Here is a 24,876-nt window from a genome sequence, read left to right as displayed (position 1 = left end):
CATTTCTAGCTTTACATTGTGGCATTGTGGCTGTGATGATGGAGATAACCATGCTTGTTCCCCTTTGGCATAAAGCTTATCATATAAGTCACTATACCCATCTTTACACTTAAGCACCTCTCTTTATACTCAAGTACATATCCTATACATGATATAGACATTTATACTATGACTCATATATACTACAATATGATTCATGTATACTACAACACTCCCCCTTGGATATTTCATGTTTAATAGCATTGTCTAGGCCGTGCGCTTCGAAATTGCCACGTTAAAAACATTGTCAAGTAATAAAACCCTGTGGGAAAAAACAACCTTGGTTGAAGGAGAAAAAGAGCACAACGCGCATTGAGTGTGGAGTAGTAATATCACAGCTTTGGAGATAAGTGGAGTCTTCTTATCAGCATCATAAGTAGGTAATATGTCCACGAGAGGGATGCAAATAGAGTTGCTGCAACAAAACCTTGCCCGGAAAACCCAGTGGGAAAAAACCGTGGTCGAAGGGAAAAGATGAGCAAAAGCATATATGTTGAATCAAAACATCTTCAGGATGTAGTATAAGTGGGGCGACCATGCTAAAGATGTGCCTCGTTAAAACCTTGCCAGGTAACAAAACCCAGTGGGACAAAATAACCCTGGACGAAGGACAAAAAGAGTGCACGATGGTCAAGTGGGTATGCTTCTGGATACTCCCCCTGATTTCAACATCTCCTTTGTGTCTCCCAAACGTGGTGCTTCTCTCGTTGCCTCATTAAAAACCTTGCCGAGTAATAAAAACCCTGTGGGACAAAAATAACCTCGGTCGAAAGGGAAAAAGAGCACAACACACTCTTCACGTTTTGAGACCATATATGTAGACATCTCCCCCTCTGATTGATCTTTGAGGAGAGTCTGTTGTTGTTGATTTTATGCTTGATGTTGTCGCTTTTGATGCAGCCTTGCTTCATTTGTTTCAAAACAAGCAGCATTATCTTAAATGCTTGTAGGCTCATCTGTGGTAGACTTCAAACCAAAACTGTTCGAACATGCGTAACTATGGATCCAATCCATATACATTCACGAACCACTTCGTGAAGAGCAATAATCTCTGCATTGTTCGAAGATATAGCGACTAAGGTCTATTCTGTAGATCTTCAAGATATCGCGGTCTTACCCATGGTGAACACTTTACCAGTCTGGGAAGGCCTTTGTATGAGTCAACAGATACCCAATATCAGCAAAACCTTCCAAAAACACTTATGTCATTTTGAGGTAGGGATAGAAAACGCAGGCCAGTGTTTGGCGGCATTTCTGGTGTGTGATGGATCTGAATCCATCATCTTTTTATAGGGATAGAATAAGCCCATATCGATCGTACATCTCAAGTATCGAAAAATATCTTTTACACCAATCCAATGGCGTCGCGTTGGCGCAGAGCTATACCTTTAGCTAACAAGTTTATGTCAAAACGAGATGTCCAGTCTTGTGCATTGAGCTAAGTACAATAATGCGCCTATTCGTACTTCTGCCTCTTGCACATCTTCGTCTGATCATCCTTCAGACGAAGAGGATCCTTTTCAGGATCAATACTACGAACGATCATGGGGTGCTTGAAGGCTTGACCTTTGTCAAAATGCCTAAGCATCTATCAACACGGTGCTAAAGTTCCAAACTGAGGCATAATCGTGTTCCCCCAAAATCCTTCATCTTAAACTCGGATTTAAAGTGTTCAGCGGTTTCCCTTAACTCTTTAAGGGCTTCTAATGAAGATCATGTCTAACATGAACCGCGATAGAATCCGAAACTTATTTATCGAAACGCGCGGGCATATCCCTTCCCAATCAAGTAGTCACTTTAGTGAGCGTTTCAATTCTATTGTAAATGCGCTCCGTGGTCTAGAGCCACTTTGATTTGGGTAAATAAAGTTTCACTATGAACTTTCATGTATATTCCGTATCTAGATCCTCGTAGATATACGTAGTGACCACATTTATAAGCTGCATGTTCAGTTATTTGGAAACTACCAAACGGACAGGGTAGTGGAGTGCAATGACATCCATTACGAGAGAATATATCTCATCGTAATCAATTCCAGGGCGTTTTTGTGAGAAGCCTTGCGCCATAAGGCGAGATTGCCATCTCTTTTTCTCAACACGCTTTCTAACGAAGACCCATTAGTTAATAGGTTTTATGTAAGGAGGTGTTGGCATCACTGGCTCAAAGACCTTCCTCTTCGTTTAGAGAATCCAACTTAACCTGGATTGCATCTTTTCCATTTAGGCCAAATTTCTCTACGTTGGTATTCATGCTTCAACGGAGCGTGGTTCGATATCATTGATCTCAACAAACTCATGCGTATCAAAATGCGCATCTACATCATCAATTATGATGGAGTTTCTATTCCACGTCTTATGTACACTAGTGTAATTTTCATAGAGCTCTATATTCTCAGAAATAGGTTCTGACGTTGAGGCGTCCCCCAACGATAACCATAATCTGGAAGATACTCATAAGACGGATGTTGAGTGTCAATGATCCAAGGATTGTGCCAAAGTATCCTTCGAATCCACGGGCTTCCCACGCATCTTAGCTGGGGCCATGGCCTGTAACACCAGAGTGCCACTTTCTATGGCGTTGGCGCCTTGCCTACCTCTGTGTAGGGTGGCGCTACGTCCTCTTATAGGGACGTCCTTCCTTGCAGGCATTTTTGCAGCAAATATGTGTGATCTCGTCACTTTTAATAGGGATCGAGATGAGACATAGTGGGGACAGACCACGACAATTCCTGTCGTTCCTGCTGAACATTCGTGTTCTTATCTCCCCTTAACGATGGGAAGACTGTCTCATCAAAGTGACATCCGTAAATCAAACGGGTAAGAGATCGCCTTTGCAAAGGCATTAAGTGGCGGACGATTGTTGGAGTCTCAAATCCAACTAAGTTGCTCACTTATTTGTAAGGACCTACCATAGGCGCTGTGGCAGCGCGATTGGCACATAAATGGCTCACTCGAATGTGCGTAAGTACAAAATATTTGTACCCAGTCACTAGCTGTAACGCATATATACATTGAGTGGCGGTAGGTCGTAGAGAAATTAGCATAGTTGTATGTGATATTGCATCACCCCAAGCGGATATAAGTATATTGGTGCGCATCACCAATGTCCGAACTACCATCGTAGTTATGTCCGCGAGACCTTTTGGGCGTGTATATGGGAATGTGATGTCCAACATCAGTCCCTTTGCAATAACCATCGAAAGTCTTCGATGTAAAACTCTCTAGCATAGGCAAACCCAATTGACCTAAGGATGACGGGGGGTGAGCCCGTTGTCATATGATTTGTGCTAGGAGTATAGCATACATAGCTTTTACGAGTGGATAATAGCACAACACGTGATCAGTGTGTTTGCGTGTCAACCAACATCATGAGATATTTAAACGTCCGCAAGTTGGTTGAATAGGTCCACAAATATCACCTTGGATTCTTTGCAAGAATGGTATATTTTATTTAGTGTCCTTTGCATAGGATGGTCTCGATCCTATCTTTGCTAAAGAGCAAGCTTTGCAAAACGAAGTAACTCTTTGGACCAATCTTTGGTTCGTAATTCTTTTCGTTTTGAGGAATGGATGTTCGTGAAGTCTTTAATATACGGAACATCATATCACGACCTGGATATCCCAAACGGTCTTGCCAAAGCCTATATGTGTCAGAATCCCATAAGTCATCTCTTATGACATGGTTTGATTCAATGGCTCGAATAGTGGTTGCATACAACCCACTAGAGTGACACATAAGTTTCTCTAATACTCGTTTATGTCCGTAGTCATTAGAGGTAATGCAAAGGAATTGTTGTCCATTCTCACAATGTGTTTCCACATGAAAACTATTGGCTCTTTATATAAAGTTCGGAATTTAACACATGTCCATGACATTGAATAATAATGCGACACTTTATTAATAAGGAAAATAGCCAATGATTACATCAAAGTTTTCCAAAGTCTATTCCATAATAAAATCAAACTTTAGACAAATTGTAGTTACTCAATCCGTTTGGTAACTCCAATGAAATATGACCAGGAAAGTAGAGAGATGTTGGTGGAACGAGGCTCGCTTAAGTACCCCGATCTCAATTACTTTCCTAGACATCATACTACATTGGATGCGCCACATGAGAAAGAGTTTTAATACAATTGTCATTTGACTAAGGCACATTTGCCATTCTTGGAAAATAGAAAGGACTATTCTAATCAAAGTCTGCGGCATCCTCGTGCTCTTTATCTGCAGCTTTGAAGTCCTCAGTGGTGAGAGTGATATCTTCACCATCTTCATCTTCAGCAAGATTTATATCTTCATCTTCAGCAAGATTTGTTTCTTGCTCTCTCAATTGCCTATACTCCTTGTAGCTTGCAGCTAGTTGGGTACTTGCATGGCATTGCTTGAACCAATGCTCAATTGATCCACATCGTTGTGGATATTGCCAAAGCGCTCTTCTAGCGCTACCCATAGGTCTCTTGCATCCTTGATCGACATGTACTCTAATCTGAGAGATTTATCCATGTGGCGTCGCATCAAGATAAGTGCTTGAGCATGCTTTGTGGGTGTTCGTTGGAACACAAGGCCCTGGTCAGGTGCCTGGATTATGGGCAATATCCCACTCGCAGTGAGATGGTTCTCAACGTCGGTTACCCAGCCATGGTATTCCGAGCCTGTTGAGTCAAGCATTGGAAAGTCGAGTCTAGGTTCATTCGACATCCTGAAAAATAAGAAGAGAAGATATATTAGTTTCGGAGTTTAAACTTCCACGAAAACTAAAATAATAAGATTTCCGAGCTATGCTACCAAGAAATCAATTTCCAAGAATATTTGGATTAGACCAAAACAATGATGTTTGCGGACGCTCTTAGTCCGAACATTATGAACACTCTTAGTTTATTGATTACGAACGCTCTTAGTTCGTTTAGCGTGAATCCCCACGATTCCGCTTTTAGTTCAAAAATCGATGCTTGCGGACGCTCTTAGTCCGAATATTATGAACATTCTTAGTTCATTGATCACGAACGCTCTTAGTTCGTTTAGCGCGAATCTCCACAATTCCGCTTATTAAGTAATCGAACCCACGTTTAATATGGTCATAAATTGATGCTTGCGGACACTCTTAGTCCGAATATTATGAACACTCTTAGTTCATAGATTACGAACGCTCTTAGTTCGTTTAGCGTGAATTTCTATAATTCCGCTTTTTAATTACAAGTCCCTGAAAAGAAGAGAAAAGGAATACAAATTCAAAAACAAGAACTTTTAATAAGAAATACCTTGAAATAGTGTCGCCGGAAAATTTGTCCGGAAAAGGTTGTCGGAGGTGACTGAAAAGTCGCTAGAAAATTGTCCGAAAAGTCACCGGAAAATGGCCGGAAAAGTGTCTGGAAAGTGGCCGGAAAAGTGTCCCGAAAGTCGTCGGAAAAGTGCCCGAAAAGTCGCCGGAAAAATGTCCCGAAAGTCGCCGGAAAGTTGTAGGAAACTGGCCCTGCAGATCTGTCGACAGATGTGTCGGCAGCTGCTAGGCAGCAGCTCGGCAGCTTCTGCGCAGGCTGTAGGCAGGTGTCTCGGCAGCTGCTCGGCAGGTGCTCGGCAGGTCCTCTCGGCAGGTGCTGTCGACAGGTCTCGGCAGCACTCGGCAGATGCGCTCGGCAGGTGCTGTCGACAGGTCTCGGCAGCACTCGGCAGATGCCTCTCGGCAGCTGCTGCGCAGCTGCTCGGCAGCTTTCGGCAGCTTCTGCGCAGGGCTTCGGCATGTCTCGGCAGCGGTTCAAAAACTTCCGGCGGCCGGTTCAGGTGGTTTCCGTCCGGTTCCGGTGATTCTGAGGCCGGTTCTGGGCTTCTTGGATTAATGGCTTTGATATGAGCTAGGGTTTGGAGGCTTTTTGTAGGTTTGGAAAAATGACTTCGATTGCTTGATGAAGTTCCTCTACTCTTGTCAATTTCGATTCTAAATCTAGAGCAATCTCGTGCTGATAACGTGTTTAAGGACAAGCATAAATTAACAGAGAGATAGAGAGAGTAATGTTGCAGAGAGAATGGAGATTCAAGTGTGTTTATTCATCTCATACAAGGAGGTATTTATAGGAATACAATTGAGGTGTGAGATGCTTAAAGAATGATACTGTAATACCCCGAAAAATCCAAATTAAATTCCATGGATTTTTAGAAATGATTTCACGATAGTAGGAGCGAGTACGAAGCTTGGAGAAGTTGTGGAATTAGTTCGAACGATTTTATTTTCGAAAACGAACGTTTTTAGGGGGTCAACAAAGTTGACTTTTTATACGTTCAAAATTTGGGAAAACTTCCTTCATGAAAGTTGTAGAGCTCGTCGATACGAGTTCGTGGACATGTGGAACGCATTATTCGGAGTTCGTATGATTAAGTTATGAATTTTTGAAAATTGGGAATTTTCTATAAATAGGGAATTTTCTGATTTTATTTTTCATTAAGGACGAAACTTTTCTGTTTTTGCGGAATAGTCCCCCGGATTCTCTCTCTCTCTCGATCGAAAACCTTCAGAACCCTCGGGTTCCGACCGACCCGACCCGGCCAAACGGTGGTCCTCTAGTCTCCTCTGGCCCCGGACCCGGCCTTCCTTGAGCTCGCCGTCGCACGCACAGCCTCCCTCTGGTGTCTCCTTGCCCCGCCGCTGTCTCTATCCCTGGATCGAAGCCCCCCAGAGCCAAGCTTTTGACCCGATTGGATCTTGGCCGTGCCGGTGTTGCACGGGCCGATCCTCCCCATTTTTGTGATCTCCTCCTTCCCCTGATCATCCTCATATCCTCCTTGCTTGACGATTTGGAGTGTGGAGTGAAAGATCACGAGTTGAAGATTTCGACGTCCCTGATTCAATCTGGAATCTTATCAGACGCACCAGATTAATCCAACTTCAACACTTGATCTAGGACGATCTAGGCCGAACCAGGCTTAGCTCCAGGTATGGAAGTCGATCACCCTTTCATTTTGAACCAGTTTGTAGTTGGTCACTTTGCCATCGGAGGTGGTTGACTGGCGTTGACCGCCCACTGACCACCGCTTGTGGCGGCGCATCAGACCATATTTCGAGTTTTCATTATCTAGGCGATGATCTATGCATCCATACGAGCGTTTTGATATATAACATGGTCATGTTAGAAAAAGTTGATAAATAGTGGATTTACGTTTTGACGTTACTATTTAACGTTTTTACGTTTATCTTCGGTTTACGATCTGTGAAGATCTGACCATCGGTTTTGCTTCAATTTTGGATATGTTGATCGTATGACTGTCCCGGTGACTTTGTGAGGTCACGGGCGAAGATCCGACCGTTGGATCTTCGTATAATTGAGAAACAGTGATTAGGGAGGCGATTCGTGAGAATCCGTCCGTCGGATTTTTGTATAAATTTGTGAAGATGTTAGTAAGGACGATTCAGGAAGATCAGACCGTTGGATCTTCGTGATGATTTTTGGAGGGTGATCCTAAAGGCGACCCGTGAGGATCCGACCGTTGGATCATCATTTAATTTCGATCCGACCGTTGGATTGTCGTTTAAGTATGTTTTTGAGTTATTGGCTAAAATAAGGTCATGTGTGATTAGGTGATTGACGGTCTCCCTTGGGTGAACGATTTCGGTGTGTATTGTGTTAAATTGAAGACGCAGCGGGAATATCGAGGTGAGTAAATCGCACATGGTTCATTCACGAACCGAAATTCGGTGATTTTATTTAATTGGGAAATTGTGGAAATTGTTTTATGAAAATAAATATTTGTTTTAAATTATATGGACTTGATCGACTACGGTCCATAGGTAAGTAAAATGTATTTAAACTATAAAAATGAATTTCTAGATTTTATTGCATGTGAACTATAGTTGGTATTAGTGGTCACTCTTGTGTGGGTGACTACGTATATATATATTTACGTGGAATATATATTGGATGGTGTGACATCGGGTGAAGTATTGATGTGATTTACTGAGTTATATTTTGAGCATTACCCTTTGGAATATGTGATTTATCTTAGATGTTGTGTTGTCTATGATAATGGGTAATTGAGTAAAGTGCGATAGTTGAGTCGTTGAGATGAATTAAATGAGGAGTCGAGTGAATTGAGGAAAGCAGTCATTCGTAAGGTGAACCTTGGCCCAGGTGACACTTTACGATACAGTTAGAGCTCTAGTCTGTCTGCCGTCATACTGCTTGGGGGATAAACGAGTTATCATATGCCCTTGGGTATGACATGACATACTGAATGGGGTGATTAATATAATTAATCATAAGCCTGTAAGTATGATATACTGAATGGGGTGATTAATATAATTAATCATAAGCCTGTAAGTATAATATACTGCATGGGATGATTTATATAAATAAATCATAAGCCTGTGAGTATATATTGAGTAAGAAGTTGTTTATTATTGAGTAGTCATGATGAGATGTGAGTTGATTGATGCTTGAAGTGATGTTGTACACTTCAATTCTTATGCAAAACAAAATTAAAATGTGCTTGAGTTGATTGTGTGACTTTAAATCGTGCAATCCTTTCATTTACTCATACGAGCTTTGCAAAAAGCTTACCGGGTTTGTATTGTTGCAATCCCGGTACACTATTCAAACGGTGTAGCGGGTAATCCTGCAGGTCAGGAGAATCAGGACGGTGATCGTGCGGGTTAGAGAATTTGTTTTAGTTTTACAGCAATTGTAATTGTGAGGTGAGTTATGCTCATTTGAGCCTTACAATATAATTTGGTGAGAGTGTGCTGTAATAAACAAATTTGAGATTTGGTTTATGTAATATCGAGCGATGTGAGGTGTGGTTGTTTTGAGAAAAAATTCAGGTTGTATTTATGTGAGTTGTATTAATTCATGTTTCGGATTTGGATTTGTTATTCAAAATCCGGGGCGTGACAGATACAACTTTGATGACAGCTCCATTTCTAGCTTTACATTGTGGCATTGTGGCTGTGATGATGGAGATAACCATGCTTGTTCCCCTTTGGCATAAAGCTTATCATATAAGTCACTATACCCATCTTTACACTTAAGCACCTCTCTTTATACTCAAGTACATATCCTATACATGATATAGACATTTATACTATGACTCATATATACTACAATATGATTCATGTATACTACAACAGAAACCACAAAGAGTCGAATACAAAAAGTAAAGAAGACAATCTTACCGCTTTTCCATCTATAACTTTGGGGACTTGGGGTGGACTGAAAAAGTTGAAGAAACTTCCCCAATTGTTTGTGCCCTCGTAAAGCCTCTTCTCATTGAGATTTGGTGTCAAAAGTGTTCTGCTATACCATTCTATCTCTCAGTCCTACAAAGCACAAGTTTCAACCAAGTTATTGTTAAGTAGATACAAACAACCATGCGGTTGCCTTTCTGCTATAACATAATTATAACTTAGGAAACTAGATTACTTAAGTAGGCAAGGGAGAGATGAAACTTACCCTATTGCTTTTCTTAAAATGGGTAAATCTTCATCACTCATGTCATAAGTCTTTGTTAAGACAGGATTTTGAAAAAAAGGATTGCTGTCAAAGAAGAAATCAAGCTTGAAACCAAACCCCCTTTGGCTATCTGTTTTAGAGCACTTGATGTCTCTAAGAAACTTAAGAGCTCGTTCATCGTGCTCAGTAATCTAATTCAAAGGAGAAGAAAAGTCAATAATTTCTCATATAACGAGATTGATATAAAGATTAGAATGGTTATGCAAAAAAACCATCACCTTGGCACGCAGCACTTTGTTGTTGGTCAAAGCTTTGAGCCAAAAATAAGGAACAGTATTCACGATATCACAAATCTGCAAAATTGATTATTCAAATTGAAAATTTATGTATCTATATTACGTACAACCACTAATTAAGGGACCAACATTGAGAACAAATACTGAATTTTCTCTACATACAGATAGTAAGAAAATCAACAACATACACACAAAGTAAGTACCTGATTGTGCAGAGGTAGACAAGATTGTTGAAACTCGGCTTCAAGTGCTGCCCTGTCCTTGAAATACTGTCTCCAGTGTGTCATGCTCGAACTGCACATTGAGAAAAGGAAAGTCAGTCACAGTCACACTCACATGTACTAAACAATTTGAAAGAATACAAAAGTTAAACAAATGAAGTAGATATATCATCTCATGCCTGCAACAATCTGAGTTTCTCAATACGGTTTCTAAACACGGGGTCATATATTCGTTTCGCGGGGCATTTCTGATTCAGGTTGCTGCCAAAGGGGACACCTTCCAAGGTCTCGATGGTGCCGATGCTCATTTTGATTCTTAAGCACACAGGTAGATGAAGGTTAAACCCTAGAGGCCTTGAAGATGAAAAGAAAAGATACCCTACGAACACTACTTTCGAATCAAACAAACAAGAATTCGCAAAACCCTAGAATTAACCCTAAAACGCGTCGGGGATGAAGAGATGGGGTCAAAGAGATAGAGAAACGCAGAGAGAGAGAGAGAGAGAGAGAGAGGCCTACGACCATACTTGTTTATAATTTCGGGTTTCCCAGAGGGAAGGTGGATTTAAGGTTTCCAAAAAAAAAAAAAAGGAACGGCGATTCCTTCCAACAAAAAAAATTTCCGGGATCGGGAATAGCATCAAATACAGATTTGCAGAAGGGTGAAATAGAAAACTAATTGCTGAAATTTTATCAATTTAACTTCTTCTTCTTTATTTATTTATTCATTTTTTTTTTTTGTATAAAAGACCAGAGATCTCAAGTATATCCAAGATCTTTAGCTTTCTTTTAAGCTTCGCCTCTCTCTCTTTCTCTCTCACAACGGGAATGAGCAACGACGATATGGTCAAGTCCAACAGCGCATCTGGTGATTGTGGTCCGTCGATTTGTTCAGGTAAGATCGATGATGAGAGACCCATTTATTCCAACTACTTTTTTCGTTTTACCTCCTTTAGCTTTATGTGAGTTTGATCAAAACTATAACCAAATTGCTCTCTTTCATCGATCATTTTTGAATCAAGAGCAAGTCAATGGAATCATAATCCCTAGATTCAGAATGTTGTGTGCCATGGAGAGAAACATCAGGTCTCAATCGCAATTTAGGTACCGCGCCAATGTATGCCCCCCCTCTCTCTTATTTTTCAATTTTCTGTTTTTCCCATTGCTGAAACTTTTAGGTCAATCTTATTTGAGAACAGATAAAAGAAAATTTAGGAAAGGCTACCAAAACCCTTTTTTGTTTGAGGAACTCCGTTGCGACTCCCTGTACATAATAGACAACGATATTTAATAGCAAGGTCAATGTAGTAGTTGATAATGGCCATTGATCGATCTTTCATGTCAATGCCGGCTTTTCGTTTCAATTAAATCGGTCATTGAAACCAGATGTGAAACTGCATTTTTGTTTATTCCAAACCAAATTGAAGATGTTCACTAGGTTGTTGTTGAGAAGAAAGAACTACTGACTGAGTAATCCAAGCCTTCCTGTTCACTAACACATTGAAGAAAGACCAACACCCATAAAATAGCAGAGACAGAATCCCACAAAGGAGAAGCAGGCCTATAGTATTATTAGGGTTGATTTACGAATTTGGAAGATTTTGATGCATTTCTCGTAAAATGTGTTGGAATTTTAGTCTTATTTTCAGAATTGTCAAGCGTGTAAGTGATTTTTGGTTATTACTTAAATATCTTTTCTGTTCATCATCTTTTCAGTCTATCATGGTGGACCACGAGGGACTAGCTGAATATAAGAAGAAGAAGAAGGAGAATGATATACCACGGTAAAATTACACTACCAGTCATCTCTATTCTGAATACTTCTTGAATTATCATTATTATTATCCTGACGCATTAGTTCATCTGCAGCATTGCCAAGGCTAAAGCGATATATATAATGGAATAAAGCTTATTGCAGAACACAGAGCATTGGAGGACCCATCAGAGCATTCAGAAAAGTGGAAGCGTATATCAAAGAATATGTCAGATGGTGTGCTTACAAAAAAAAGTCTCAGGGCTGCACTTATAAAAGAATATCAAGCTCAGGTGAGATGCGTTTGATCACTTATTATGCCAATATTAATTTTGAAAGCTAATCTTGTAAGCCACATTAGGAACATTAATTGGTCTTGATTGCTGTGGAATAGGATTTTTAGTTATGCACGAAATCTGTTGTTAAAAGGTGTTCATATCGATTTTCTTCTGCGTAGGAACAACCCTCAACGGAAGTCCACTCTACCCAAGGTGATGGTGGATATTCTCTGGATTTCCTCTTGGGGAGTGTCTCACACAATAATTAAGATGCAAATGTTGGAGGAAGAAATGAATAGAATTCTAGGTCTCACTATTTCCCCACTTTTTGACATTTGTACTTCGACAGAGCCTTTGTGAGGCACCTGAGGGTTCTCAGCAGCAGATTGGGGCACGTTTGGCTTCACAATCTTCTCAGACGTAGAACCTTACTTTCTATTCACATTCTACTTATACTCAAAGAAAATTATGTGCTGAACTAGGAAAATATTTTGGCTTTTATTGGTTTCTCAGTGATTATGATAAGAAAAAAGTAGTTAGGGCCGGGTGTGTTTTCTTTTTCTTTATAATGCAAAGAGTTGCACAAGAATGGCAGTAATTTTTTCTGTTTTCTTTTAGGGTTTAGGCTTTCTGTTTTCTATTATATGCAGTAAGAATGCCTGAAAATGTTTTACCTAATACATATAACAAAGCTTGAAGAATCTACTAAAGAAAGCGTGAATTGCTATAGGAACCCATAACCTCTCTCGACAATGAAGAAAATGAGAGAAGGTGCAGATAAGTAGGATTGGGATTGGATAATAACCCAAAAATGCTCTACGAGCAGCCTTACTAACTCTGTTGGATTAACACCTGGGCCATTTGATCAATAAAGCATTGCAACAGAGAAGAGACTATGAACTGAAGTGTAAAGCGGCTTAATTAAGACCAACTCTTAAAATGCCTTCAGCATCGAAAGAAGTAACCATCTTTCTGTTCTATCATCTTCACCTGAAGGCCACGTATCATCGATCAATAGTACATTGCAGTTCTGTGAATCATAAATCTAGGAAGGTGAGTCCTTTTTGAGTTTGCAATGGATTCAATGACCTAGCTAATAGCCAACTGGCCTCACCATTGACTTGACAAGTGAATGCAGATGCAATTTTTGTATTTGAAGGTTTGGCTCAAGCCAATATGAGCATGATCGATGCTACTTGTGGTGGAGCACTGATGGAGAAGACTCCTCAAGAAGCTTTTGAATTATTTATTACATTGAGTGCTAATTAATTCTCAGCAATGAGACTACAAAGTAGGAGATAAAGTTACATCAAACGTTATCAGCTGCAACGTACAGAGGGTAGGCAGGTAGTGCAGAACTCATAAATCACACCTCCCTATAAGTTGCAAATACCATAGAATAGAAGAGTCCAACACATTTTAAGATTGTTGTCCAAATTTTTGTTCATGTGTTGACACAAGAAAAAAAATAGTTTGTATGTGAATGAGGAAATCCATTAATGTGATCTCGGTATTACCTCTATGTGAAAGAGTCACTATGCCAAAAAGTCCTTCAGACGACACACTTTAGACGACATAAGAATTGTTTTATGTCGTCTGAGTTTTTCAGACGACATAATTTTTTTTTCTGTTGTCTGAATATAGACTAAAACCATACTCGTTCAATTTGAAAAAATGGTCACCATTCAGACAACACATATTTGTTGTTGTAGAAGATGGTGATTTCCTATCTCAAATTTGGAGGGATATCTAAAAATTGATTTGGTACTTTTCCCTCTCAAATAGCCAAGCCCTAGTTGACTAGAAAATATTGTAACATTCAGACAACATTTAAATGTTGTTCGAGTGTGGAGCTTCTTTTAAAATTTTCTAATTATTTTGACCTGTGCTTATAGAGATCGACCTCGACCCTTCACTCATTTTCTCACTCGGGCTCTCTCAGCTCGACCTAGAAACCGCGAGGAAAACTCAAACACCAGCCCTCTCTCCTTCTCACTCAGCTCTCTCAGATCTCGATTCTCACTTTCTCGATTCTTTGTTGGCTAAGATTGAACTTCTTCATCATATTTCTATCAAATCTGGCCACTTCAGTAGAAGATCTACCAACTCTCTTCTCCGTCTCTCTCGCTCCCTTGTCTTTCCAAACCCTACTCTCTCTCTCTCCCTCTCCCTCTCTCTGTGTCTCCGTCTCTCTCTGAAATTGACGGAGATGAAGTCTATCTGCGCCACAATTTCTTACGGGAGACGATGGAGCCGCTCCAGTCGCCAAACCCTAGTCCGGCAAGCCTCCGTGAAAGCATAAAGCCTCCAAGGAGAACGAGTCTCCGCCTTCAGATCTCCTCTTTACGGCCTTGGATTCGAAGCCTTCGCCAGCGGCCAAGTTGAATAGTCTGTTGCCGCCACGGCCTTGAGATGCTTCCTGAGAACTCCGTCCATGGAGCCTTTGATTCCGGCGTCCAGGTACTGCTCTAATCTTGAGACTGCAAATTTGAGAAATATGTTTGTTTTTCATGAAATCTTGTGGTTTCTGCTTGTGTTTGGGACTTTTGTTAATGTTGATTTGGTTAGGGAAGTCCTCGATTCACCATCGATCTCTGAAGTTTGTATGTTTGTTAATCTGTTCTGAGTATCGTAATCGGTTACGATAATGCTGATTGTGGTTACGTGATTGATTTTTTGATGTAAGATTTTGTTTTTGTTGTGTTTGGGTGGTGGTTTTAGATTGCTAGGTGGAGGAATGCGCACCTGGAGAAGTACCCTGATGCGAAAATAATTCCCCTTAGAATTGGTGACACGGAATTCCAGAATATATAACCTCTGCAATGGCAAAGGTATTTCTCGGCTCTCATGGTTAATGTGCTCTGTTACTGCCTAGCATGAATATGGTTTGTTTCGATTTTGAATGTGTGTGGTATGGCAGCCTTGAATTAACGTAAGCGACTATATTCAAAGGTAAAGTCGGTTGTTTTGTGTTTATTGCATGTACAAGAGTGAAAGCTTACTTCTCTGGAATTTGTAACATTATAAAATATGATTTGGCTAATGAAGCAACCAAATATAACCCCAAATTAGAAAGTTCCTCTTTAGCAGTCGTTGATTTTACTATGTTTGCCACACATCTATTACCATTTTTCTGCAACACTTGCATGCTTATTGAGACTGCTTTTTAAACTTGAACCCCAAGTTGATAGTAATGTGGAAATCACTAAATCATAACAAACATGGGTTGCCTTAGATTTGCCTATAGTTCAGAAGAGATTATTCTGCATGTATATGTTTCTTACTCATTTTGGTCATCATCCAGAAATATATGGTACATTCTATCCCATTTTCCTTTCTTAAGAACTTACTTTGTATATGTTTCTTACTGACATCTTGAACTTGTAGTAGGTATTCTTCATAAATATCTTTTGAGTTCTCTGTATGATTCTTGCTTGCTAGAAGCTGTCGGCTCATCAGAGAAATTAATTAATTTTTTGTTCTTATCTTTCTTAAATTTATATTACATTGGTTTGTCTTCTATTAACCTTTTTTCTGGGGGCATTATGTATATTCGTAGTTTTGCTTAAACCATTGATGCATCTGAAACATATGCAGTTTTAGTTCAGTGGATCATAAATCCTGTATAAATCTTAGCGTTTAAATACTATGGACAGGTGGGTACCAAATTTAATAAGATTTCAAGTGGCAGTAATTGCTTTTCTTTAGTTGAAGCAAAGTCCAAAACCATTTTCTTACTTGGAATTGTGACTTAAATGGGGGAAATATATTGATCTACTACCTTTGTTCTAAACTGGTTTGGATGAACTATGTTCAGGAAAACACCTGAAAGGAGAGAGATCAAAGAGCAAAACTTTTATCAGATGAAGTCTGTGTTCTCCCTTCTTTCATGGGCTGGTTCCTTCTTGCCTGTCTTGGCTGCAAAAATGAGTTCAGTAGCAGCGATCTTGAAGTTTGTGAGTTTTTTTTCTTCCTCTTTTAGCTTTGGATTTTATTGGATCTTGGAGCTGAATGATTATCTTGGTTGCATTTTGGTGTTGATAAATTAGCTCATAACATCTAATTGGTTAAATTTGTGTCTGTTAGATAAGAATGCTTTGCAATTTGATGGGATATTGATTAATCTAGAGTTTTCTATTGCAATATGGTTTAGATTGGATATCTCTTGATTCTCTCCATCATGGTTTCATAGAAGCCATGCCTTTCCTTCTTGAAAAAAATTCATTTCAGCTTCCAATTTCAGTTATTCAAATCTTAGGATATTAGGTAAAACTACATATGTGCTTTCTCTAAACTTGCTCATTTATAACTTGGTCATAGAAGCTTAAGTGTTCTCTGTTGTTTATTTCTAGAGGAAATGAGATCAGGAAAGACTCCAAGCTGCTTTCTTGCCTCATTTTGATGATGTTATATAAAAAATAACAAACATGTGGGTAGGTAACAATCATTACTCTTCTCTCCCAGAGTAAAACTAAATAGATCATGTACTTTTCTCTCCCAAATATCTTACCTTAGCTCTAGGTTTAATTCTGCATTTTATATCCCTCTGTACATATTGTTTCTGATCACAGTAAGATCTAATATTGCATAGTCTTGTCAAAATTAGATTGCTGGTCTGAAATCAGTTATGATTATGTAGGTTTGCTTGATACTTTTATGTGATCTTTATGGTACTCTTACAATTACACAAGCTGTTATTTTCTGCAACACAAAAAAGGTAAAGGTATATGCTTCTATTGTTGTTTTGTTCTGATCTGAATTGAATTGTTCCTTGTCGGTTGTTTGGTTATGGTCTATTAGTCAGTAGAACAGTAATGTGGAAATATGCTCATCTTCGGAGTCATGCTTATACCATGGACACCATTGCTGTTGTTGTTCATTTCTAGTACTGTTTTTTTTTTCCTTTCATTTTTGTTACTGTTGGAAAATGTATTCCTTTTTCCTGCTCATATTGTCTTGTGGTTTTTGACATTTTATTTGATTATTGTATATTTAGTTACCTCGCCTTGTTTTCACCTATAACATTATTCTTCTGCAGATACATGTTTAAGTGTCTTTCAAGCTCCACTTGATCCAAGCATTGCCTTGGGAGGATTCTCCGGAAACTACTACTATGAGGTAATTCTATGATATCTGTCTGTATGCTAATTCTATAATGATCTTCAAATTTCAGGCTTCTGCATTCATAGTCACCTACTCAATTAATAATGCAGTTGATAATGTAGGAAATGAGAATGGGAATGCACTGGCTTGGGAGAAGGCTTTTATTCAGTTAGCAAAGGTTTAAACACTGTGCAATGCACATCCTGCATTGCATTGTTGCTGTTTCCTGTGGGCATTTCAGATTTTATGCAAATATGGAGCAAATATATCGATTTTCGTAAACTTTTATGCTAATGATACTTGATATTGAGATCTGGAGCAAATATGTTTATAGGAAAAACTGCTGGTGCTGTCTTGGAACTGAGTCTCTCATTTTCAGCCGAAAGCTCAATTGAGGAAGAGTTAAAAAGAGAAAGTACTGCTGATGTTACAACCATAATAGTAAGTCCCAGACTTCGATGTTTTTACTCAAGCAATATGCAAGAGATAAATGTCTTCATGATATCTTGACCATACTGCAAACTTTACTATACTTGACCTTATACTGAAATAGGCATTTTAATTCTTCTTGTCCTATATCATATCAGGTAACCTATCTGGTAATGTTCCTTTATATATCTCTGACATTAGGAGATGCAACTCAAATATCTTCTTTTTACCTCCCGTCTAAGGTACGATCTTAACCTTCACTTAAGTATCTTCTATTCCTTATATAGATCAATTCCCTTGCTGATGTCACAAATGATTCTTTTCTGGGCTGAACCACGAACATGATGAAGTGTGGTTTTTACTCATCCATCATTTCTCATGATTTATTATTACAATCTCGTTCCTCTGGTCCTTCTTTACATGTCTAAAGGTGAAGCCAAAGCAATGTTTTCAAGGTACGAAGGGTTTCTTGGAGCATTGGGTGCATTCATGAGCTATGAAAAGCATGGCTTTGATAACTTGATGGTCTATCAGTTAGTGCAACAATCCCCAATCGGTGGATTCCATGGAGGAGATAAAACTCATGGTCCTGCAAACTTGGAATTGAATGATAACCCAAGCATAAATTGCAGTATATACTTGTCTTAGAATTTGCATTAGCTTTTCCTCCAGGCTCGACACAATGCTTAGAGGCAATTCTATACTATATATGAGCACATCAACCTAGAAAATCTAGATTTTGTACTGTATTTTGGAGATAGCAACTATGTAACTGTGTCCTTATTCAATAAAGTGAATTACTTATTGTTTATGTGTCATTATTTCACAAATATTTGTCGTGTTAACAATCTCAAACGACAGTAAATTGTTGTTGTAATGAAACTACCATAACAGAAAGAATATGATATCTATTGTCTTAACCATTTATCAACATCACATAAGTACATTTTCAAAACCTTTCAAACAACACTTAATTGTCATCTGAATGTACCCTAGAACGACACATAATTGTGGTCTGAAAAACTTTACGACCATAGATAAATGTTGTTTAAAGTCAATTTACACAACATTCAATTGTTGTTGTATGGCAGAAGACACTACATATGAGCCTTCATATTTCTTACTTAAGGGCATTCACACAACACAAATCTGTCTTGCAAATATGCTTTACACAATAGAATTTACATAAGACTGTGGTTGTTTTGTTTTTCATACAACACAAAACTGTTGTGTTACAGCTTTTAAAGATACAAATTACATTGGTCCCGAAATGTAAAACTCATCAGACAACACAAGACTTTTATTTGTTTATGTCGTCTGATTTTTCAGACGACAGAAGTGTTCTGTCGTCTGATACCCCCAAGACACGACACCGTACTAGACGACATATTTTGGTTCGTTCAGACGACAGAACTGTTCTGTCGTCTGAAGGCCTTTTTGGCATAGTGAGTGTAAATACAATTTTGACATAGAAATCTAAAGAATCAATGGTTGAATTGCTGAATTTGGTTGTATACTAGTGAAAAATGTAAAAATTCTCAAATTTCAAATTTGAGGAGGTCATCTTTATGTTTCCCTCTAATGAAATCTTTTATTTTCCAAAGAAAGAAAAAATCACTTGGAACTGAGCAGCAGATGTAGAGTGCAAAATGTTGCATTGTAATGCGAGGAAACCGAACAGGAACAAATATACTCTTTATTGTTGTGCTACTCTTGATACTCTATCTTGTCATATACTTTTACAACTCGCACTCAATTATTTTATAGTTAAAACTTAAAAGTGAAATGCAAGTGTAAAATACGTGAAGTGTCAAAACTAATTTTCTTATTTTAATTCAAGTATTCCAAAGAAAAAAGTATTTGCATAAGGAGGAGGTAAGAATATACGACCTACTAACCAACAAAATAGTGAACTGCCATTGCCCCCCCGTTGTGAACTATGCGTGAAAGCCACATTTTAGTGCATGAAAGTGGGACGAAGGTTCCTAACTTCATATTCTTCCAATCTCCACCAAAATATATTACATACCTCATGCAGCCAACTAGCTAGCCACTCTTCTCATCAATCTTTTAGAGAGAAACTTTTTCTCTCGATCTCTTGTAAGATCAAATATGGATATAACACATATCATCATAAAGTGATTGATGATTAGCTTAATATCAATCCTAGTTTAACATGGATACAAACAGTGAATCAATACTAGTGACTTAATGAAGTAGTGTATCAATTCATTAAGGATAGTAATCCATTGCTTAGTCTACAAGAAAGGCTACAAGTTGTGATACATTAGGAATCTAACCGTGAAACCTAAACCGACAAGGAATGCTTTAATGGGAAGCTTCTTGAGGTTTAAGTCTCATATATATACAGATAAATTGGTCCCTGATTACTACCACGACTATTGCATAAGTTCTGTCCATTGAGAAGCAAGTTGGTAAGTAACAGAAGACCACATTCAGTGATCGAGTTAAGCAGTTGCATAAGATGGAATCCATGCCTGTTATTGCTGAAGGTAAGCCTTAATCCCTTTGTGATTGTTGTGCATATGTTGTGAGCATGTAATTATGGTTTTACAATTGGTATCAAAGCATAGGCTCACAAATATGAAAATCGTTTTAGGGTTTTGCAAAACAAACATAATTTTTTTAAGGGTTTTTTGCTTTACGCATCAAGTAACTGACCAGGTAACTGACCAAGTAACTGGTCAAGTACCTGATCAAGGTAAGTTACTTAAGTCGACTGCTACATCTGGTTAATTATAAAATTCACGCTTCCGCTGAGATTTTTTGCAGCAAATTGGGGAAAAAGCAAAAACAGGTTTTTCTGTGAAAATTGTTTTCGATTCATAGCATGATGATTAAGTTTTTGATTGTGCTCAAGAACCCTAGTTGCATTCCCGGCGTGCGTTAGGCTAGAGTAGATGGTGACCGGATGAAATTTACAATTTCTTGATTGTTCTGTGGGTTCTTGGAATCGAACCAATTTTGGTTATGCTAGAATGTGCATGTTGAATTGATTGATAATATGGTATTGTATCTGTGATTGTGTAAAATTATATGAAGAATCTCCCAGAAATTGTTTACACATTGTTAAAGTTGACAGATACAAGAGCTTAATTTTCTTACAAGCTACGATGAATCTGGATAGAATGTAAAGTAAAAGAGCTCATGAGTTTTGTGGTTTTCTGTTGGCATAAGTGATTATGATGCACAAAGCATTTTTCATTGATGTTGGCAGAAAACACTGATCAGGTACCTGACCATGTAACTGATCGAGTACATGTAACTGGTTAAGTCACTGACCAGGTCACTGATCATGTACCTGATCAAGTACATGTAACTGGTCAAGTCACTGACCAAGTAACTGATCATGTACCTGATCAAGTAACAAAACTGAAATTGTGTTTTGTGTTTTAAAACTATGCTTCAATTTTATCTTCCAAAGAAGTGGTCAAGTGTGGTTTTAGAATACAAAACAGCAGTATGCATGCTTGTTGAAAATAAATTCGGATACTTAGAAATTTTTCTTCTGTCTAAAGATGTGGATAAATTTCTTTGGATAACTTGTTTTCATTGAACATGGCATATTGATAAAGAACTCCAGGATATTAAGTTTCTGCTCAAAAGTGATGCTTGATATTGTTTTTTGTTATGGATTGACATAAATGCAAGTATGATTGTTTAGGTTTTCTGTATGTTCTTGTTTTGGTTACTTAAAGCTAAATAAAACATAGAAAACTTGAACATATTTTCTTTACAAACTGAGAACTCACTCGAATTTTTGTTTTGCTCCTTAGGTAACTCTTACAGGAACTTGAACAGTGTCTTGATGTTAACTGGAACCAACTATAGAGCTTGGCTAGACTCTGTGGAAAATTATATGGGAATGCATGAGAACATAGACTACTGCTTTACTGAGGATAAGCCTGAAGAGTTAAATGAAAAGAGCACCAAGAAAGATACTGACCTTTACAAGAAGTGGCATAGATCCAATAGAATGGCTAAGAACCTCATCAGAACATCTATGTTTAAGACTGTCAGGGGAAGTATAGAAGAGCCTGAGCTAGCATCAGATTTTCTGGAACTCATAGGTGCTAAGTTTAAAGAAAGTGAAAAAGCAGAAGCAGCTAGGCTAACCAAGGAGTTTCATGATTTGAAGTACATGGGTTCAGGGGGAGTCAGAGAGCATATTATGAAGATGATCAATATAAATGGCAGACTCAGAGAGCTCTTGATGGGGGTTAGGGATGAGCAGGTAGTGCATTATGCACTACATTCCTTGCCTAACAGTTTTAGTCATCTTAGGACCAGTTACAACTCTCAAAAGGGAAACTGGACTCTAGATGAACTTATATCCATCTGTGTGGATGAGGAATCTAGGATCAAGGAAGAAAAGGAACCTGCTACAACCATTAACCTCATTGAGAAGCCTAAAAGGAAAAAGCCCCAAAATAAGCTCAAGCCTACCAAAGCCATAACTAAGAGTTCAACAGCTGCAGTGGCCAAGGAAAACAGGCCATTCAGGTTCAAGTGCTACTTTTGCAAAAGAGTAGGACACATGAAAAAGGACTGCACTGGCTATAAGAACTGGTTAGCCAAAAAGGGTAAGATTTTTTCTAATACAGTTTTTTCCTTAGAAATTAATCTTATAAATGTTGAACCACAGTGTTGGTGGATAGATTCAGGCTCACCTATTCATATTACTAATTCTTTGCAGGGATTCATAAGGAGGAGAATCCCAAAAAGTGATGAAGTGAACCTGTGTGTAGGCAATGGCATGAGAGTGGCAGTCAAGGCTATTGGAACCTTAAAGCTCGATTTAGGATTAGGAAAATTATTAGTTCTGGACAATGTTTTTTATGTACCTTCCATGAGAAGGAATTTGGTTTCAGTTTCTCTAGCTTTTAGTAAAATCTGGTTGTAGACTTGTTATGGATAGTAATGGAATTCTTATTTCTAAAAATTCTGTTCAAATTGGTTCTGGTGTTATTATGAATGATTATTTACAGTTAAATTGTTCAATGGCTCAACAAGAAATTTTACTTGTTGAAAATAACACCAACAGTACTAGCACTTTAACAGGTGTTAAAAGAACCAAACTAAATGAAAAGTCTGCATTTTTATGGCATAGAAGACTCGGCCATGTTTCAAAAGAGAGACTGAAAATTTTGGTGAAAAACAACATCCTAAATGAACTTGATTTTTCTGATCTAACAGACTGTGTTGAATGCTTTAAGGGAAAAATAACTAATACTAGAAAGAAGACTGCATATAGAAGCCAAAATTTATTAGAACTCATACACATTGATATATGTGGACCATTTAGGCATCAAACTATCTGTGGGAATGTGTATTTTATCACATTCATTGATGATTTTTCTAGATACAGTTATGTTTATCTACTTTCAAAAAAGGCACAAGCATTGAAAGCTTTTCAAATCTTTAAGTCTGAGGTAGAAAATCAACTAGAAAAGAAAATCAAAACAGTAAGATCAGATAGAGGGGGTGAGTTCTATGGCAAGTACACTGAATCCGGCCAACAAAAGGGTCCATTTGCCTTGTTTTTGCAAGACAATGGAATTAAAGCTCAATATACAACACCCTATAACCCACAACAGAATGGTGTTGCAGAGAGAAAGAATAGGACTCTTTTGAACATGGTTAGATGTATGATGTGTACAACAGGTTTGCCTAAATTTCTGTGGGGTGAGGCTTTAAAAACTGCAAATTATATTTGCAACAGAACACCTAGCAAAGACATAGAAAATACTGCTTTTGAGCTTTGATGTGGCAGAAAACCTAGTCTTCATCACTGCCATGTTTGGGGATGTCATGCAAAAGCTAGGATTTATAATCCAAGCTTGAATAAACTTGATCCTAAGACAGTTAGTTGCTATTTTATAGGTTATCCAGATAAATCTAAAGGCTATAAATTATATTCTGCTCATCATTCACCTAGAATTTTTGAAACACATCAAGTAAAGTTTCTAAGTGAAAAAGTTCACAATACAAACCTTGAGGATTTAACCTCAGATTTTGAGGAAATTGTGTCGGATGAGAATATAAGTGTTGTATTGCCTTTAGAACAAGATGTAACTAATCGAGTCACTGGTCGAGTAACTGACCACGTAACTGTCCCTGATCAAGTAACCGGTCATGTAACTGGTCATGTCACTGACCATGTAACTGACCAAGTAACTGTACCTGCTCATGTAACTGACCATGTAACTGGTCAAGTACCTGTCACTGGTCAAGTCACTGACCAAGTAACTGTCGCTGGACAAGTAACTGACCATGTCACTGGTCAAGTAACTAACCATGTAACTGTCACTGGTCAAGTAACTGATCCTGTAACTGATCAAGTCCCTGTCAACCCTCAGCCTAGAAGATCACAGAGAGCAAGAAAACCAACTTATGGGGGGGAAGATAGTGACTACATTGTTTATCTGCAAGAAGCAGAAATTGAAATGGACTGTGCAGAGGACAATGATCCAACTACATTTAACCAGGCTATTGAAAGTAATGAATCTCACCAATGGCAGCTAGCAATGGAAGCAGAAATTGATTCCATGAGCCAAAATGCAGTTTGGGAATTAGTTGAACCTGACCCTAATCAGAAACCTATAGGTTGTAAATGGGTTTTCAAAACCAAAAGAGATGCAAATGGCAATGTAGAGAGACATAAAGCAAGATTAGTTGCCAAGGGTTTTACACAGAAGGAGGGCATTGATTTTACTGAGACTTTTTCTCTAGTTTCTACAAAAGACTCGTTTAGGATAATCATGGCTTTAGTGGCTCATTTTGATATGGAGCTGCACCAAATGGATGTTAAAACAACCTTCTTGAATGGTGAACTAGATGAAGTGATTCATATGAGGCAGCCAGAAGGTTTTGTGCAAGCTGGAAGTGAAAACTTAGTATGCAGGTTAAGAAAATCAATTTATGGCCTTAAACAAGCTTCTAGACAGTGGTACAAGAAATTTGATTCTATGATTTCTACTTTTGGATTTACAGAGAATCTTGTTGATGAGTGTGTTTACTTGAAGACAGTTGGGAACAATTTTATTTTCCTAGTTCTCTATGTGGATGATATACTTTTGGCTAGCAGTAACATTAAACTGCTTAAAGACACTAAGAGTTTTCTGTCAAATAATTTTGACATGAAAGACTTAGGAGAAGCATCCTATGTACTAGGCATTGAGATTAAAAGAGATAGAGCACAGAGACTACTTGGTTTGTCTCAACAGAATTATGTTACCAAAATTCTAAAGAGATTTGGTATGGAGAAGTGTGCAGCTGGAGAAGTCCCCATGTCCAAAGGAGATA

At 38.4% G+C, this 24,876-nt stretch overlaps 2 protein-coding genes and 1 long non-coding RNA gene across 9 annotated transcripts; 2 read left to right on the top strand and 1 right to left on the bottom strand.

Annotated features, from left to right (window-relative positions):
- Window positions 1-9,324: 9,324 nt before the first annotated feature.
- On the bottom strand, window positions 9,325-10,158 carry LOC133737599 (nucleosome assembly protein 1;2-like). Its single transcript, XM_062165127.1, has 4 exons — window positions 9,970-10,158; window positions 9,749-9,823; window positions 9,471-9,661; window positions 9,325-9,337 (listed from the first exon to the last, which is right to left on the bottom strand). The coding sequence occupies exons 1-4, from the start codon at window positions 10,066-10,068 to the stop codon at window positions 9,325-9,327; spliced, it is 378 nt and encodes a 125-aa protein (XP_062021111.1). The 5' UTR covers window positions 10,069-10,158.
- A 482-nt stretch (window positions 10,159-10,640) lies between these two features.
- LOC133735362 (uncharacterized) lies at window positions 10,641-12,559 on the top strand. Of its 2 annotated transcripts, none has more exons than XR_009858966.1 (4): window positions 10,641-11,104; window positions 11,704-11,771; window positions 11,857-12,033; window positions 12,198-12,559. XR_009858966.1 is itself a non-coding variant. In XM_062162779.1 (4 exons), exons 1-4 carry the CDS (start codon window positions 10,892-10,894, stop codon window positions 12,233-12,235), a joined length of 447 nt encoding a protein of 148 aa, XP_062018763.1. In that variant the 5' UTR covers window positions 10,641-10,891; the 3' UTR covers window positions 12,236-12,559. The 2 variants fall into 2 exon arrangements, 1 of the variants encoding a protein (XP_062018763.1); XM_062162779.1 differs by having other exon boundaries at window positions 11,906-12,033.
- Window positions 12,560-14,205: 1,646 nt separating this feature from the next.
- On the top strand, window positions 14,206-18,354 carry LOC133735363 (uncharacterized). Of its 6 annotated transcripts, XR_009858972.1 has the most exons (8): window positions 14,206-14,478; window positions 14,740-14,849; window positions 15,836-15,974; window positions 16,658-16,735; window positions 17,057-17,136; window positions 17,244-17,299; window positions 17,456-17,562; window positions 17,709-18,354. It is a non-coding gene; the product is annotated as an uncharacterized LOC133735363 (long non-coding RNA). The 6 variants fall into 6 exon arrangements; XR_009858968.1 differs by lacking the exon at window positions 16,658-16,735; XR_009858970.1 differs by lacking the exon at window positions 16,658-16,735 and having other exon boundaries at window positions 17,232-17,299.
- The last annotated feature ends 6,522 nt before the right edge of the window (window positions 18,355-24,876 follow it).

Source organism: Rosa rugosa, chromosome 3 (genome assembly GCF_958449725.1).
Source record: "Rosa rugosa chromosome 3, drRosRugo1.1, whole genome shotgun sequence".
Taxonomy (NCBI): Eukaryota; Viridiplantae; Streptophyta; class Magnoliopsida; order Rosales; family Rosaceae; genus Rosa; species Rosa rugosa.
Note: the sequence above shows the minus strand (reverse complement) of the source record. Positions and strands in the feature narration are given on the sequence as shown.